The sequence below is a fragment of the Piliocolobus tephrosceles genome, chromosome 13 (genome assembly GCF_002776525.5).
Source record: "Piliocolobus tephrosceles isolate RC106 chromosome 13, ASM277652v3, whole genome shotgun sequence".
Lineage (NCBI taxonomy): Eukaryota > Metazoa > Chordata > Mammalia > Primates > Cercopithecidae > Piliocolobus > Piliocolobus tephrosceles.
In genome coordinates, this window is record NC_045446.1 from 65416399 (window position 1) to 65435045 (window position 18647).

An 18647-nucleotide genomic window follows, 5' to 3' on the forward strand; every position below is an offset into this window, starting at 1 on the left:
TGGTCCTTGGGCTGGGGGTAGAAGCTCCTATCTGAGGCATCCCTGCAGGCCAGCAGAGAGCTGGGATCTGAGGCCCAGGCCCTGGTGGAGCAGCCCCCACCCCCTGCCCAGTTCGAGCCGCCTACCTCCTTATCCAGGGAGGCCTCTAGGTGCAAGGGCTTGTCCGACATGAGGAACTGCCTGGTGGTCTCGGCTGTGGGCTGGGGGCCAGGCCTCTCTGGGGCATATTGAACCTTCCGGATGACCAGACGCACAGAATTCCTAATGGGGATGGGCGGAGTGAAAGAGGACCAGGGTCACCTGCCTTCATCCCCTGTCCTTGCGAGCCTCACATCATTCTCCTGCTCAAGAGACTGGCATGGCTCTCCAATGCCTTAGAATCCAGTCAAACCGCAGAGATCAGCATAGGGGTCTGTCGCTATCTGGCTCCATTCCATCCTCCCCTGTTTTATCCCAGAAGTGCCCTGTGGCCACACTTCATTTGGGTCCCGGTACCCAGCAGGACGCTGAAACAGGGACTACATTTTCACCTCCTGCTTCCCTATGTCACCAAATAGGTAACAATGTCACTTCCCACCTCCCTATGTCACCTTACACAAATAGTGTCCCTCTGTCATCTATTTTGGTGACACAGGACACTATTTGTATAAGCTCTTTAAGGACAGAAATTTGTGTCTAAGGTGTTCACAACTGTACCCTCAGCACCTAGGACTGTGCATGCCATATAATAAACACATGCCAGATATATATTATGTAAAACTATGCAGAGGGGACAGGGGTGCCAAGAAGAAATGGGGTTTGGGGAGGCGTTGGGGTTCAGGGAGGAGGTGTGGATTCAGTCAGGGGGATGCAAGTGAAGGGGACAAGCCCAGGGAGGGGAGAAGGCCCATGGATGAGAACGGCTCCACGAAGGTTACAGGGGATCAGGGAGCAAATGAGGATCTGGTGAGGGAGGGGGACTCGGTGAGGCCGTCTCTGAGGTGTGCTGGGAATGCTGCATCTCCATTGCTCAGATAAGCTGCTTCCATTGCCTGGAACGGGGGAGCCAGGGTACATTAACCTCTCTGCCTCCATTCCCTCATCTGTAAAGGGTGACGATAGAAGGACCTACCTGTTTTTGCTTTTGCTTTTTAAATTTTTATTTATTTATTTATTTTGAGGTGGAGTCTCACTCTGTTGCCCAGGCTGGAGTGCAGTGGTGCGATCTCAGCTCACTACAACCTCTGCCTCCCAGGTTCACGCAATTCTCCTGCCTCAGTCTTCCAAGTAACTGGGATTACAGGCATGTGCCACCACACCCACCTAATTTCTGTATTTTCAGTACAGACGGGGTTTCACCATGTTGGCCAGGCTGGTCTGGAACTCCTGGCCTCAAGTGATCTGCCCACCTCGGCCTCCCAAAGCTCTGGGATTACAGGCGTGAGCCACCGCGCCTAGCCAGGACCTAATTCTTAGAGCTGCTGTGAGGATTAAATTAGTTCGTACAGCCCAGCACTGTGAATGGTGTCTGGCACCTAATCAGCCCTTGATAAATGATAGCTTCTATATCATTATTATTAGTAACTCCTTGGTGTGGATTTTAAATGTCCCATTGGTGGTAGGGTGAGAGGGGTGGCTCTCAGTGTCACCTCCTCTTTCCTGTGCTTGCTAAGCCTCCTCCCACATCCCACAGCACTCTTTCTTTTCCCTTGTCTCAGGTCTTAAGAGGAAAAGGGAGGCCGGGCGCGGTGGCTCAAGCCTGTAATCCCAGCACTTTGGGAGGCCGAGACGGGCGGATCACGAGGTCAGGAAATCGAGACCACCCTGGCTAACACGGTGAAACCCCGTCTCTACTAAAAATACAAAAAATTAGCCGGGCGAGGTGGCCGGCGCCTGTGGTCCCAGCTACTCGGGAGGCTGAGGCAGGAGAATGGCGTGAACCTGGGAGGCGGAGCTTGCAGTGAGCTGAGATCCGGCCACTGCACTCCAGCCTGGGTGACAGAGCAAGACTCCGTCTCAAAAAAAAAAAAAAAAAGAGGAAAAGGGAGACACAGAAGCAAGGGAGAAAAGTCCCATCTCCCCCCACACAGGCAGGGCTGCAGATGCAAACGTATGCAATACACCCTATAGCCACCAGGTGGCAAACTCAGCCCATGCCCTAAAAAGGCTGCTGTGCCCTCAGCCAACCTCCTCTGGGAACAGTGCCTCTGGATGCAGGAACATCAGCGTTGTGGGCCCACCAGCTCTTCCAGAAGGCAGGCAGAGCATAGCCTGACCCAGGAGGGGCAGGCCTGAGACATCCGGGCCAGCTGTTTCTGGCTGCCAGCCTGGGCTCTCTGTCTGTCCGGGCTGTGCTTCTCCGGAGAATGCGTCCCCTCTCTCGGATGTGGGCCGAGCTCCCTGTCACTCTGCCCTGGATGGGTTCACTATCTCCATTTCCTCCTCACTTAGAAGCTGCCATTGACACACACTCAACCCCTGCTGAACTCCTCCCAGGAGGAAAACTGGAAAACGGGGATGGTCAGGAAACAGCCTGCTCACGGTTTAACACAATCTGAATTTAGGATTTTTCCAAAACAAATTAAAAAGACATGCAGTCTGGAGGGGATGAAATGAGAGGCAGGGAGATGAGGGAGGAAGCTTCCACAATGGTGCGAAGGAGAAGATGCTGCAGCCTGAACCTGGGCAGTCAAAGCCACCTCCCCCAGGAAGCCCTCCATGACCTCCCAGCTTCCAGAGTGCCCTTCCAAGGCTGGAAAGTGCGCCCCTCCTCACACACTTCCAGGTATTGTTACTTATCTCCTCTTGGACTTTGCCCATCCTGTCTCCCTCCCTCACCCAGCAGGCGGCCCACACCCTGCCATCCTACTACTCACCGCTTGTGGATCTTCTCCTCCAAATTCTCCGCGCAGAAGGCTTTGACTTCATAGTCCACACCGCAAGCCTGTGGGGAAGGGGTCACTGAACACAGGGCCTTGGAGAAGCAGGGTCCCCAGTACACAGCCAGCCCGCCTCTCATTTTACAAACGAGGACACTGGACGGGAACACCAAGCTCCCACAGCCCAGCCCTCCTCAGTCCGGAAGAAGCAGGGGAACGCCCTTGTGCTCAGCCCCAGTGCTGTGCTGCCTCCTCCATCTGACATGGGACATCCCAAATCATCCAAACTGGGCTCTGCTCTTTGGACTCCTGCCTCAGTCTGGGTGGCCATCCTCATCCAGGCAGCTGCCCAGAAATAGCAACAGGCACCTGAGCAGACTGGGGGCACCTACTACTGTGTGCAGACCTGGCCCCGGGTGGCTTCTCCGGTATCCCTCTAACAAGACAAGGAGGCATGTGCTGTCATCTCCATCTTGCAGATGAGGAAGCTGGGCTCAAAGGTCTGCAGCTAGTGGTGTCACGTCTCTCGAAGCCTCAGTTTCCCCATCTGTGATATGGGGATGATCGCACCTTGATTCAAGGTTGCCAGGGGTTACGTGAGGCCAGGTGTAGGTCCTCAGAACACTTTGGTCCTGTTGCAACCAACGCCACTCAGAAGGGCCTCTGGACCCATCACTGAATGGGAGAGTGAGGCTGACCCCATACCTGCTGCCCTGTCTAAAGAGAGACTGGTTGTCCAAGGTGGGACCAGCTTAGCCTAACACTGTTCAACAGGGAGAGTGGTTCTGGGTGTCCAGCACCTCCCAGGGAGAAAGCCAGGGACCTGGGGACCTGAGAGTCCTGGAGCCAGAGAGATGGTCCGCTTGGGGTAACCTACCTTCCCTGTGTCTTCGGGCCCCGGCTGCAGTGTCACAGAGCATGGAAGGTTTGGAGGGATCTGTCAAGAAGACAGAACGAGCCATCTATCACATCCACCACTGTCCTGTCTCATGTCTTGCAGGCCAGACACGCCCAGACACCCATCAGACCAAGGGCCCCAGGGGACAGGCCATGTCTACCCCATCAGACCATACCAAGCCATGCCCCGCAAGTGTCTGAGTTTTGTTTATCTAAAGAGTTTGGCCTAGCCCAGTTCTCGCAGCAATGGTTTAAATAGATCTTTCTATGATATCTACTGTAGTTGGCAGAATAATGGTTCCCCAAAGATGTCCACACCCTGATCCCCCAAACTTGGGACCTTAACGACAAAAGTGACTTTGCAGATCCAATTAAGGCCTTGAGATGGGGACAGTATCCTGGATGATTTTGGTGGGCCTGATATCATTATGAGAGTCCTTAGAAGTGGAAGCAGAAATGTCCAAGCCAGAGTGATGGGATGTGCAAAAGACTCAACAGCCACTGCTGGCTTTGACGATGGAGGAAGGCACCAGGAGCCAAGGAAAGCAAAGCTGGAAAAGGTGGGCATTCCCTGAGGGCCTCCAGAGGAGCCAGCCCTGCCATGCCTCCACTGTAGCACACTGAGACCTGTTTGGGGACTTCTGACCTCCAGAGCTGTAAGCTCATACATCTGTGTTGTTTTAATTGCTGCCAAGTTTGTGGCAATTTGTTTCAGCAGCCATAGGGAGCTAACATGTCTATGTGGAAAAGGTGACTCCATAACCCTCTCCACTCTCTCAGCCTCCCAGAAAGAGAGGGACCACACTGAATCTCAGAATCAGAGAGCCTAAGAAACTTGAGATTTTGAAATCCAGCATCTTTTGAAAGGTGGTGGAGCAGACAGATCACCTACTTGCCATCCCTCTCTTGCGAGCTGGGTTAAGCCAGGCAAGTGGGGAGCTGATCTGAGCGGGAGACACCTTGCAGTGACTCAGAGGCCACAAAGGGCTCCTGCTTTCTCCGAAGCCCCTTGGCGCCCCCTTTCTCCCACCAATGACCTGGCCTCAGAAGGGTCTAAGTAGCCCAAAGGTACAGGTGACAAACCCCAGCAGGGGCTGGAGAAGAGACACTTACCAGGTAACATAGGTGTCAGTGCCCCAGGTCCCAGCATACACTGGGAAACTGGGTGGCAGGGAGCAGCTGACCCACACCGACCCCTTATGCCCACCCCAGAGGGCTTCCTACAGGTGGTGTTTCTGCAATGGGGCCCCAGGGGTGGCAGTTCCTGACCTCAAAGGTGAAAGGGTAGGCGTGCTCGCCCAACTTCTTGATGAGGCGCTCCTGCAGCCGTGTCAGGGGCTTCTTGTCCTCGGGGGCCGGTGGGAAGGACTGCACGTTGGCCACAAACAGGTCCTTGCGAAAGGTCAGGCCCAGGACATCCAGGTCCTCCCGGCCATAGCGGAAGGCGCAGGTCAGTGTCACATAGACTGTGGGGAGCAGGGAGCACTGAGGAGGGGCCTGGGAGAGCAGCAGGTGAGCCCCCCAGAGTACCAGCAGCAGCCCTGGGACAGGCCCCGCTGGAAGCCCCAGGCCCGTCCCAAACTCTTTGGGGATGGCTGTACTGTCTCCACCAGGAGGGGCTGATACTGAGTACCTGGAAGGATGCCATGGCCTGGCCCCTGGGAGGAGGAGGGGGCTGCCTGCTGAGCAAGCCCTGTCCTTCCTCCCCCTCCCACCTCTCCCCAGGGCATGTGTGGAGGGGTATGGAAATGGTCTGACAGGCATGGCGGGGGCTGGAGTAGTCTGGCAGGCCTGGGTGGGGGTAGGGGGCCTGGGGAAGGAGCAGGGAGTTGTAGGGGCAGGGCAAGTGCTGGGTCGTATCTGGAAGGCAAGGGTCTTGTCACAGCTCAGTCGCCCACTCTTGTCTTCCTGCACACTGGTGCACATTGATACTGCCCCGGTATCAATGTTCTGTTCTGTTAAAGAAGACCCTACTCCTGCCCTGCTGGCATCCCCAGCCTTGCCACAGTCATGACATATTGATGTGAAAGTGCTCAGGGCATGGGGAAACCTTCTCCCAAAGTAGGCTTGGGGCAGGGCCGTCCCAGGCTGGAGGAGGCAAGGGCATCTGTGGGGGTATTTGTTGAGGTTTTCAGGGGAACCAGTGGGGATGGACAGGGAGATCCTATGCTAGAGGTCCAGGGGGAAGAGGAGGCCCCTGACAGGCTGGGGATGGGGGCCACAGCCTACCTCTCCTCTCTTTGAGATACTCAGGATCCACCAGGACCACACCATCTGGGGAAAGGACAGAGAGCGAGCAGCCTCTCCCAACCTGGCCTCCCAAACCTCTGCACCCCCAAACACCAGCCCAAGCCCAGATTCAACCATATGTCCATCTAAAATTATCCTGAGAAAAATGGAAAGGCCGGCACCTAGAGGGTGGCACTGCCCACCTCCACCATGCTCTACCTTTCCCCCATCCCAGGCCAGCCTAACAGACACAGCTGGTGACTTTAAGCAGGTTAGTTGACATTTCTGTTTCTTCATCTGTTAGTAAGAATAGTAACATAGGTCCGAAACTCCTAGAACCAGGTATACTTTGGAATTTAGAAATTGTGAAGCATAGAGAGGCAAAATGGGCCAGGCATGGTGGCTTATGCCCATAATCCCAACACTTTGGGAGGCTGAGGCGGGTGGATCACTTGAGGCCAAGAGTTCAAGACCAACCTGGCCAATATGGTGAAACCTCATCTCTACTATAAATACAAAAATTAGTTGGGCATGGTGGTGGGCACCTGTAGTCCCAGCTACTTGGGAGACTGAAGCAAGAGAATCACTTGAACCTGGGAGGCGGAGGCTGCAGTGAGCTGAGATCATGCCACTGCACTCCAGCCTGGGCAACACAGCGAGACTCTGTCTCAAAATAAAATAAAATAGGCAAAATGGTACATGTTCCATATATTCTGTAATGACCTCTGCAAGATCTGCACCCTATTATTAAAGCCATTAATACCTCCGTAGGAAAACACAAATATTCTCACCAAGAGGCTAAATATAGCCTCACATCAGTTGGGGTCAGGTTTGCCAATAAATGAATTCTGCATTAAACTTGGAAGCAATGCTAGGTTTTCAGAGCTTCTTGGGCTTGCCACATGTGAATCAGGGGTGGTGATCTGCAGTGCCTCCCTCATGGGTCTCCCGTGAGGACTGAATGGGTATACACATGAATGTGCACATGCGTACAGCACTTAGACAGTGCCGAGCACTCGAGAGCACTCTGCAGGTTGTGGAAGGTGCCTCAGTGCCCTGGCCCTCGGGAGCACAGTCCAGCTGAACACAAAGGACATCTCTGCTCAGCACCTCAGGAGGCCAGTAACACTGGTTCAGGGTCACCCCCTTGGCTGACATCCCCTGTCTATCTCTGGCCAAACCTTTCTTTCCTCTCTCTCCCCTTACCCTCTGACCCATTGTCATTCCATTGCCAGTGGAAGAGGAGGGCCAGGATAGATCATCAATGTCCCGTTGGTGAGGCCAGTGGGCTTGGACTTGTGTGCAGGTTTGGTGGGGAACCGGTAAGCACAGGGAGGGTGTGATCAGATCAAGCCAAATGGCAAGGTCACTATGGGAGAAAAATCTCTCACAGTAAGTCCCTGAGCAGCTCTGCACCGTGCCCCAGAGTGCTTGGGGATCCCAGGGCTCACAAGGGGCCTGGTACAGAGTGGGTGCTCTGTGAACACCTGCTGAACAGCTCTCAGGGTGCCTGCATGTGTTGGGGGCTAGATTCCTGCCCCTGTCCTCTCCCAGTCTCTGGGTTGCCTCTGCTGCTGTCCTTAGTAGACCAATGGGTACGGATAACCCTGGCCTCAGAGGGCCACCAGAAATGACGACATGAAGCAGCCACAGGTGAGCACCGGGATGCCTGCTACCAGCCTCTGAGGGGCCAGCTCAGGGAGAAGATGCCAATGGCAGAGGGACACTGAGCTTCAGAAGACACCAAACAGCATCCTAGGCAGGGCTGGAGGGGAGAAGTGGGGGTGTTTGCTCCAGGCCATGAAGGGCTCTGCTGACTGTCCTCTGGCCCCTGGAGCCCAGTGTCCTCAGGTCTTCCTCCTGGTGAGCTGAAGTCTGCAGCCGGGCTCGCTCCCTTGGCTCAGGGACCACACAAATCACTCCTGCCCTGGCCCCAGGACAGCCCGCAGGGACACTGATGGGAGAGGCCACACTAGGCCACACTTTGATTTGCTCATCTTTTTTTTTAAGACAGAGTCTTGCTCTGTCACCCAGGCTGGAGTGTAGTGGCATGATCTCGGCTCACTGCAACTCTGCCTCCCAGGTTCAAAGGATTCTCACGCCTCAGCCACCCCAGTAGCAGGGACTACAGTTGTGCGTCACCATGCTCTGCTTTTTTTTTTTTTTTTTTTTTTTTTTTTTTTTTTGTATTTTTTAGTAGAGATAGGATTTCACCCTGTGGGCCAGGCTGGTCTCAAACTCCTGACCTCGGGTGATCTGCCTCCCAAAGTGCTGGGATTACAGGCGTGAGCCACCATGCCCAGCTGGCTTGCTCATCTTTCAAAAATCATTGAGCCTCTTTGGACCTCACTGTGCCCATTTATAAAACAGGAGTAATTCTAGGCTTCCCTCTCACAAAGAGGCATGAGAAGAGACCATGAGACCAAGGCTCTTCCAATGACAGCAGTCATTCTTAATCAGGGTGATTCTGCCCCCAAATGAGACACTTTGGCAATGAATAAAGACCTTTTTTTTTTTTTTTTTTTTTTGAGATGGAGTCTCACTCTGTCGCCCAGGCTGGAGTGCAGTGGCGCGACCTCAGCTCACTACAACCTTCATCTCCCGGGTTCAAGCGATTCTCCCACCCCAGCTTCCCGAGTAGCTGGGGTGGGAGAATTACAGGTGCCCACCATCACGCCCAGCTAATTTTTGTATTTTTAGTAGAGACAGGGTTTCACCACATTAGCCAGGATGGTCTCGAACTCCTGACATCAAGTGATCCTCCTGCCTCAGCCTCCCAAAATGCTGGGATTACAGACATGAGCCACCACACTCGGCCTAAAGACATTTTTAGTTGTCCTAACTGGAGCATGAGGTACTCTGGGCATCGAATGAGTAGAGGCCAGGGATGTGGCTATCCAGCCTATAACACACAGGACAGGCCACACCAACAAAGAATTATCCAGTCCAAAATGTCAAGCATGCAGAGATTGCAAAACCCTGAATTTGAATAAGAACCTGGAAGATGCCTTCAGCCACAGCCCAGCTTCTAGCAGGACTGCCACGTACGTGAGGACAGCTTCCATTTCATAAGTTCTAAGAAGGACTCTCCCTCTCTCTCCTACCCTTTGCCATCACACAGAAGCCGAACAAAGAGTTTTGCAGACTCTGCCAGGTTTTGAACCGGACTCCTCTATCTACTCGCTCTGTGACCTGGAGTAAGTCACTGAGCCACTCTGTGCCTCATTCTCCTTGTCTGTAAAGCACAGATAGTCATCATAGCCACCCCCACTGTCTGCTACATGACACGCCTTATAGTAAGTGGTGGTATCTGTCGTCATCACCCTCACCCTTCTTACCATCATCAGGACGCCTTCCCTGATTCTCACCTCAGTCCTTCCCACAGTCTCTTCTTGCAGTCCTCACTTGAGTGGGGAAGTAGCTGCTCAGTAAATGCTTGCTGTCTGAAGCAGGAAGCCATCCACCCCCGTTCTTGGCACCAAGCCCCTCTGGAGAGCTGAGAGCTATTTCTGGGAGTTTTGGCCAGCCCCATCTTCCCCCAGCCCTCCTCTCACCCTCCAGGGACTCACCCACGGGGTCCACGAGGTCGATGTGGTCCACAAAATCCCGCTTTCCCAGGTAGACGGTGAGCTGGGGAAGAGAGGCATAGGGGGCGTTAGCAGCTGCAGGCCCGGAGGACACAGGACCCTGCCCTGGAGGAAACCCTGAGAGCAGCCTCTGAAACTCCAGACCCATTCCTAACCCTTATCAAAATCCTAACTGGACTTGGGCCTTCACCCCATCCCTAATACCAAGATTCGCAAACCCTTGTAAAATCTTAAAAGCATCTCTTCTTCCCAAAACCCTGTGAAGAAGTCATTATTGTTCCTGTTTTACAGATGAGGACACTGAGGCCCGGAGAGATCTTCATGCCAAGCACCACTGCCGGTGGAGCAGCAGTGGCAGAGAAGCCGGGTGAGTGGGAGTGCAGGCATCTCACGGGGTGAGAGCCCCCAGGCAGGCAGGAGCACTGAGCCCTCAGAGGCTCTGAACGAGGGCCGTACTGTGTTCTTCAGTTGCTCCTCCTCCCATGTAGCCAGGCAGGGATCCACTGATACGAGGACTTGTTTTCTTTCTCTTAATTAATTTTTTTTTTTTATCGAGATGGAATTTTGCTCTTGTTGCCCGGCCTAGAGTGCAATGGCGCGATCTCAGATCACTGCAACCTCCACCTCCTGGGTTCAGGTGATTCTCCTGCCTCAGCCTCCTGAGTAGCTGGGATTATAGGCGTGCACCACCACGTGCGGCTAATTTTTGCATTTTTAGTAGAGACGGGGTTTCACTATGTTCGTCAGGCTGGTCTCAAACTCCTGACCTCAGGTGATCAGCCTGCCTCGGCCTCCCAAGGTGCTGGGATTACAGGCTTGAGCCACCGCGCCCAGCCTAATTAATTTTTTAAATTGACTTGAAAGTATATGTTATTTATCATGCACAACACAATGTTTTAAAATAGATATACATTGTGGAAAGGCGACCTCCAGCTAATGAACAAATGCACCGCCTCACACAGTTAGCAGTTCTGTGTGTGACGACTTGCCTTCTGAAGCACTGAGGGGTCGGGGACTCATGCCCCACTCAGTAGCCGGCCAGGAGGGAAAAACTCCGAGACAGAATTCCAGCGGCTAAACCAGATGCAGAGTGTCACCCTGATGTGTCTGTTGCTCAACAATCCTTCAATCCTCGTGACTCAACCGCCATCATTATTTCTCACGTCCATCCCTTTCCATCCCCACAGCCACTCCTGCCTAGACTACCACACCAGCCCCTTGCTGTTCACTCGCTGAGAGCCTGCTCTCCTCTTTAGCTAGACTAGATATCCTAAAATGCAAATCTTTTTTTTTTTTTTTGAGATGGAGTCTCGCTCTGTCGCCCAGGCTGGAGTGCAGTGGTGCAATCTCAGCTCACTGCAACCTCTGCCTCCTGGGTTCAAGTGATCCTCACACCTCAGTCTCCCAAATAGGTGGAACTGCAGGCATGCACCACCACGCCTGGCTAATTTTTGTATTTTTAGTAGAGACAGGGTTTCAAACTCCTGACCTCAAGTGATCCACCCACCTTGGCCTCTCAAAGTGCTGGGATTATAGGTGTGAGCCACCGCGCCCGGCCCTAAAATTCAAATCTAACCATGCTACTGCCGCCTGAAACCCATTAATGGTTCCTCAGTGTCCAAAAATAAGGATAACAAATGGGTTTCATTCCACGTGCCAACTCAGATCTACTGGCGGGGAGAGGGGGCAGGGAGCTGTCTGGGACTCTGGGCTAAGAAGGAATCTAAGATGAAACCCTGGTGCAGCAGGAAAGGGCGATGGTGACTGACGTTATCTGCTGTGGGCACAGAAGAGAGATGTGGAAGCACATGTGGTGCTATTTGCCAACCCAGGCCAGCTCGTAAGCCAAGCCACAGGGTTCCCGTGACCAGCCCTGCAGCCTCTCAGCCTCAGCCTCCCTCTTGGCACTCTGAACTCAGCTGCTTAAGATTCCCACAGTCCCTATGCTTTTGTGTCCTGTCTACAACGCCGTTTTCACCTTGCCTTGCTGGAAATGCATCCCTCCTAGAAGCTGCCACTGCCCACCAGGCTGGGTCCTGCAGCCCCGATGGCCCCATATCTCCCACCTGCCACTTCATGCTGAAATGATGGATTTCGGTATCTGCTTCTGCCATCTGGCTGTGAGAGGCACAGGCTGTGCCTCACTCATCTCAGTACACCCTGCTCCTGTCCCCGCCGGCTCAGCCCAGACCTGGTATGGAATGGTGTCAATAATGTCTACCTGCTGAACTGAGGGGGAAGCAGGATGGCGTCTGGCCCTGCAGGGAGAAAGCAAGAGAGCCAGGCCCTGGGAGCTGCCCTGGCTAAGGAGGTGACACCAGGGTCCTCTCACAGCAGGGGACTCGCTCCCCCAGGGCCCTCGGCGCTTACTGATTGGCTTGTCCTCCACTGTCACACACTTACTGAAGTCTCTCTATGACAGGCCGTCTCTCTCCACACCAGAGCTCGGGGAGCTGTGCTTCCCCACTCAGAAAGTTTCCTGAGTGTGTCCTTCCCCCTTCAACTGATAGCTCCAAAAGACAGAGCTGTGTCACCCCTAAGACGGGGAGCAGCACCTGCCCCCTCCCACAAAGGTGTGCACTTCAGGGGACATGCCATTTCCTCTGCTTCCCAAGAGAAAATGACCAGAGTGTGAGGTCAGGGAGGCGCTGGGCGCAGCTGTTACAGACTCACCTTTCCATTCGGACTGGCCTTCTTGAACACTCTGTGGAGAGAAAGAGAGGTCAGGCCAGGGTTCACGTATCCTGCCCAGGAGCAAGTTCCTGTGGGCCACCTTGAGGCAGGACCAGGGACCAGGGCTGGAGTGACTGACAGGCACCATGCAAGCTTGAGATCCGAACAGTGCCCGTGTAATCTGCTCTTACCATCTCCATTGGTAAGCCTCCACGATAGCCATTAGAGCTCTCCTGGGCTACGCAACAGCCCCCTTGCGGTCAGGTCTTTGCAGGCAGGCTGCGGGAGTCTCCAAGTGCAAATTTTCTGAGCTTAAGCGAGGAAAAGCCTGGCATGTTGTAAGGTCTGTGTGATCTACTCTCACCTCCTGGTGTCACCTCCTACTACTCTCCCTCACCCATCTCCAGCCACATCCGCCCCTGGCTGGTCCTCGAGCACACCAGGGCGATTCCTACCTCAGGGACAGTTCAGAGGCTCTCCCTGAGACATCTGCATGCTCAACCCCACTGTGTCCCCGGGCCTGAAGTCCCTCTCTTGCTCCACTTCTTCTTTTTCCATAGCACTCATCACTTTCTTTTTTGAGACAAGGTTTCACTCTGTCACCCAGGCTGGAGTGCAGTGGTGTGATTTCTGCTCACTGCTTCAACCTCTGCCTCCCAGGCTCAAATGATCTTCCCTGCTCAGCCCCTCAAGTCACTGGGACCACAGGCACACGCCACCACCCTGGGCTAATTTTTATTTTTTGTTTTCGTGTTTTGTTTTGTTTTGTTTTTTGCTAGAGATGGGGTTTCACCATATTGCTCAGGCTGGTCTTGAACTCCCGGACTCAAGCGATCTGCCCACCTCGACTTCCCAAAGTGCTGAGATTACACGTGTGAGCCACCGCGCCCAGCCAACACTTAACACTTTCGAACGTATACATATTTCACTTGTTTATTATGTGTCTACTCTGCTAACACGTCACTCCACGAGGGCAAGGATCTTTGTTTCTCTTATCCATAGATGCATCTATCCCAAGCACCCAGAATGGTACTGCAATCATTGTTTAACAAATGATGGGTCTAGGCACAGTGGCTCATGCCTGTAATCCCAGCATTTTGGGAGGCCAAGGAAGTCAGGAGTTCAAGACCGTGCCTGACTAATGTGGTGAAACCCTGTCTCTACTAAAAATGCAAAACTTAGCTGACGTGGTGGCGGGCACCTGTAATCCCAGCTACTTGGGAGGCTGAGGTAGGACAATTGCTTGAACCCAGAAGACAGAGGTTGCAGTGAGCCAAGATGGTGCCACTGCACTCCAGCCTGGGCAACAGAATAAGACTCAGTCTCAAAACAAAAACAAACAAACAAAAAATGATGAATGGTAGGTAGCAAACACTCAATAAATAGTTGAACAGGTGAAGGAATGAATGAATGAAGGAATCAATCACCTTACTTAACAGAAACTGAAGCCCAGGAAAGGCAGAGAATAAGCCATGGTCACCCAGCAGAGTGCTGGACAAGGAATCAGGTCGAGATGTGGTCCATGACTCCCAAAAAGTGGAACTCACTTGCCTTCCATATCTCCTCCTGCCCTCTCCCACAAGCTGGGTCTTGGAGCCTGAGACCCCCTTCCCTAGCCGCCAACAGCTAGCTCCAGGATCGCTCAAAGTAATTGTTGGGAGGGAGAGAAGAAAATTGAAAGATAGAGACAGAGACCCCGAGATAAGAGAAGGGGTTGGGGAAGAGAGAGGAGGATAGGGACACAGACCCTGAATGGGTGAAAATAAAAGATGAAATAAGAGAGGCTAAAACAGCCATGGACAGAGGGGTAGGGTAGGCACACATGAGGCTGAGAGGGCTTCCTGCCACCCAGTCCTCCCCCAGGAGCACAGGGCCCAGCAGGCACCAGGGTGGGCAGGACAGTGAGGCCCACCACGGCACAGGGACAGCCACTCCTGCCTCCTTCCGGAAGAGACAGCGACTGGGTGGTGGCTCTGTGCTGCCTTCATAGCCCTGGCCCTGCCCACCCCCACCTCTCACTTCTGGGCTGGCAGGAACCACTGATGGGTGTGAGCATGGCTTGCTAAGAAGCCTGGCACATCCCGCCCCACCTCCCCTGGGAGACTGGACTTTTCTCCTCCTCATAAATATGTATTTATTTATTTATTCATTTTTATTTTTTTGAGATGGAGTCTCGCTCTGTTGCCCAGGCTGGAGTGCAGTGGCGTGATCTCAGCTCACTGCAACCTCCATCCCCCTGGTTCAAGTGATTCTCGTGCCTCAGCCTCCCCTGTAGCTAGGATTACAGGCGTGCACCACCAGGCCAGGCTAATTTTTGTGTTTTTAGTAGAGACGGGGTTTCACCATGTTGGTCAGGCTGGTCTCAAACTCCTGACCTCAAGTGATCCGCCCACTTCCAGCCTCCCAAAATGCTGAGATTACAGGCGTGAGTCACCGCATCCAGCTTCCTTCTCATAAATATTTATTAGTGTTCAGAGTGTGAAGATGCCACAGTTAGCTGGAGTGTGATAATTGCTAAAGTGAGGAAAAATACAGATCACACGGTTTGAAGCAGCAGCTCCCAAGGTGGGGCTGGACCTGCAGAGAAGACCAGAGAAGTGGCACCGGCCACAAGGGACTCCACCTGCTTCCAGAAGCCGTGGGAGTCCATGGTCTGAGGGAAAGGAGAGGCCACAGTGCCTGAGGCCACTAACAACTGAGTCAGGGAAAACCATTCCAGGGACTGCCGGAAGGAGCGGGATACCCTGGTCAGGCCGGAAGGGGCAAATTCAAGAAGGGAAAGAGGGAAGACAGAATTTTGTTGAGTGGCTGATTATTTCTCATAATAGCTCTGTGAAATGGGGATTATCATCCTCATTTTACAGGTAATTAGCTCAAGGCTCACAGAGATGCAGTAATTTCCCCAAGAACACACAGCAAGCCAGGGGCTCGGTCAGGATTCAGACCCAATTCTATCTGCCTGCCTCCAGAAGCTGGGTGCTTCATATCCAACCCAGCTGTTTTCCTAAACCAGGTGTTTTCAACAACATTGGGAATAACAATAAAGAGGGGAAATGAGGAGAGGAGAGGGGCAAGGGGCAGAGTGAGTGTGACCACGGTAGGAAGTGTGGCCAGCCGTGGAGAATGATCTGCTGCTAACCTCGTCAGCACCAGGACCACCTCCTTCAGGAAGCAGGACTCTGATGGCTTCCTCAAATGACAGCAGCAGCCACCACATTCCCCAAGAGCATGCCATGCTCTAGACATGACTTTAGGTATTTTTCCTAGAATACTGCTGATCCTTACAATCCCATTTCAGAGATGAGGAAATTGAGGCTCACCAAGGTGAAGCATGGTCTGCCTGTCTCCAGAGCCCATGTCCTTTCCACTCCATGACACTGTCAAGCCCTCTGTGATAAAACTCCTCTGACTTCCTGACCCTAACACTATCAGAAAAGAGGCCCCTGTGAGGATTTTTCGTTTCCTGGGACCTCCATCTATGCAGTGTCACACAGATGGCTCTGTCTGTCAACTTCGAAGAGCATGCACACACGTCCAACACTGGTCAAAGCCAAATTTCCAGGATGCCAGAGGCAGAGTCTGTCTCGCCCCCAGCCCCATCTATGCCCCACGGCCTGATTCACAGAGCTGGGTGCCTATAAGAGAAATACGAGCAGTGTTCCAGCTGATTAAGCCTCAGTGGAGACGAGGAACAGAACCGGCCCCCACCGCACCCGACCCCATCACCCAGGATAGCTCAAGAAAAGGGGAGGGCATGTTATAAGAAGGCAAAACTCTCACGGGATGCAGGCAGGATGCATGGTGGCTGGCGCAGGACCTGGGAAGCCATGTGAATCTCAGGCAGTCTCACTCTCTCTGCACCTCTCCTCCTGGGGCTGTGTGTTCCCCCGGTTGCACTGCTTTCTGGGTGGCTGCCCCATTGCCTCTGTGGACCAGTTGTCTCTACTTACTCAAGGCTTTTCTCCTCCTCCATCCTTTTGGCTTGGATGTGACTCCCACTCTGACACTGTTTCCACTCTGCTTCTCACTCAGCTTCCCACCGCTAACTGGTTGAATGGCCCACTTCCAAATTCCCAGGAGAGGAATTTGATTGGTCAGCATTGGTCATGTGTTCCACACCTGGGCCAATCAGCTATGCCTAGGTGTGTCACACATCTAGGTGTGTCATATGGTCCAGGAGGCCTGGGCAGAAGAGGATCTGTAATGTTTTCCAAACAGGGGATCACAACATACTAGTTGATAATAAAACCAACTTATGGCTGGACATGGTGGCTCATGCCTGTAATCCCAGCACTTTGGGAGGTGGAGGTGGGAGGATCACTTGAGGTCAGGAGTTCAAGACCAGCCTGGTCAACATAGTGAAACTCCGTCTCTACTAAAAATACAAAAATTAGCCGGGCATGGTGTCATGCGTCTGTAGTCCCACCTACTCGGGAGGCTGAGGCAGAAGAATTGCTTGAACCAGGGAGGCAGAGGTTGCAGTGAGCTGAGATGGTGCCACTGCACTCCAGCCTAGGCAGCAGAGCAAGACTCTGTCTCAAAAATAAATAAATAAATAAATAAATAACCAACTTAAGAGATTTTTTTTTAATGAAATGGAATGGAATAGAAAATATAAGCATGCACTGCAGGTAGCAAGGTATAATAGACATTATTATATTCACCAAAATTCAGTTTCCCTCTAAGCCTGGGGGTATGTGAGTATCAGATTTCTGTGGTACTATGAAGTTAGGCATGTCCATGTGGCTTGCTCTGGCCAATGAAATACGAGTAGAAGTGCCAGATGTCAGTGCCAGGCAGATTTAAGTGCTGGTGCTTCATTCCCCATGCCTTCTGTATTCGTTTTCTATGGCTGCTGTAACAAATTACCACACACTTAGTGGCCTAAACCAACACAAACAGGTCAGGTGTGGTGGCTCACACCTGTAATCCCAGCACTTTGGGAGGCTGAGGTGGGAGGATCACTTGAGTTTAGGAGTTCAAGACCAGTGTGAGCAACATGGTGAAACTCCGTCTCTACAAAAATACAAAAATTAGCCAGGCGTAGTGGCGTGTGCCTATAGTACCAGCTACTCAAAGGCTGAGATGGGAGGATCACTTGAACCTAGGAGGTGGAGGCTGCAGTGAGTCAAGGTTGTGCCACTGCACTTAAGCCTGGGCGACAGAATGAAACCCTGTCTCAAAAAAAAAAAAAAAAAAAAACCCACACACAAACACACACACACAACATATTATAGTTTGGTAGTTCAGAAACACTAAATGGGCCTCACTGGACTAAATTCAAGATACCCGCAGGGCTGCATTCATTTCTGGAGGCTCAAGGGATAAATCTGTTTCCCTGACCTTCCCAGCTTCTAGGGGCTACCCACATTCCTTGGCTCATGGCCCCTGCCTCTATCTTCAAAGCCAGCAAGAGCACGTCGAGTTCTTATCACACTGTCTCACTCTGACCTTCTCTTCTGCCTCTCTCTTCCATTTATAAAGACCCCTGGGATTACGTTGAACCCGTCTGGATAATCCAGAACAATCTTCCTATTTTAAGGTCGGTTAATTAGCAACCTTAATTCCATCTGCAACCTTCATTACCCTCTGCCATGTGACATATCATATTCACAGGTTCCAACGATGATGACGTAGACATCTTTGGGAAGAGCATTCTTTTGCCTGCCATGCTGTCTTTCCTTTGCCACTGAAACCAGCAATGATCTGCATGAGAAAGCCTCCATCAACCTAAATCCCAGGGCTGCCCCACTACATGACAGATGTGTAGCATAAGGGAGAATGAAAGCTCTTGAGCCACTAAGATTTGGGGGTTCTTACTGCTGCAGGCTGGCTTCTCCTGGCTGATACAAAAAGTGAGTATTCGCTGGGCACAGTGGCTCACGCCTATAATCCCAACACTTTGGGAGGCCAAGGTGGGCAGATCACTTGAGGCCAGGAGTTCGAGACCAGCCTGGTGAACATAGTGAAACCTTGTCTCTACTAACAATACAAAAAATTAGCCAGGTGTGGTGGCACATGCCTGTAATCCCAGCTACTCAGGAGGCTGAGGCATGAGAATCACTTGAACCTGGGAGGCAGAGGTTGCAGTAAGCTGAGATCATGCCACTGCACTCCAGCCTGGGCGACAGAGTAAGGCTCTGTCTCAAAAATAAATAAATAAGAGTATTATTTAGCAAAATGTTTGTTTCAGGTGAATGTGTGTGTACTGAATTACAACGTAAAACGAATTTCACAATGCAAATTTAAAAATGTTTCAGATCCAATGTTCTAGAAAAACATGACTAAACCAAACATGCCCTATCAGTGTCCATGCAGACTGCTGGATGCTGTCTTCTGATTCCATTCCATCAAGGTGATGCTGCCAGGAAGACAGGTAAGTCAACTCTCCATGAACCAGAAT

At 52.4% G+C, this 18647-nt stretch overlaps 1 protein-coding gene across 7 annotated transcripts in view; it reads right to left on the reverse strand.

The window, feature by feature from the left end:
• The window catches only part of ARRB1 (arrestin beta 1), a 99527-nt gene that overhangs the window by 18981 nt on the left and 61899 nt on the right, over nucleotides 1–18647 (reverse strand). For all 7 annotated transcript variants that reach the window (XM_023209384.2, XM_023209383.2, XM_023209382.2 and 4 more), the window contains exons 2-8: nucleotides 12245–12275; nucleotides 9554–9614; nucleotides 5985–6029; nucleotides 5025–5221; nucleotides 3736–3795; nucleotides 2856–2923; nucleotides 126–261 (exon numbers count right to left, since the gene is read on the reverse strand). In XM_023209384.2, coding sequence (XP_023065152.1) covers nucleotides 126–261; nucleotides 2856–2923; nucleotides 3736–3795; nucleotides 5025–5221; nucleotides 5985–6029; nucleotides 9554–9614; nucleotides 12245–12275 — 598 coding nt within the window. The remainder of the gene's footprint in view (nucleotides 1–125; nucleotides 262–2855; nucleotides 2924–3735; nucleotides 3796–5024; nucleotides 5222–5984; nucleotides 6030–9553; nucleotides 9615–12244; nucleotides 12276–18647) is intronic.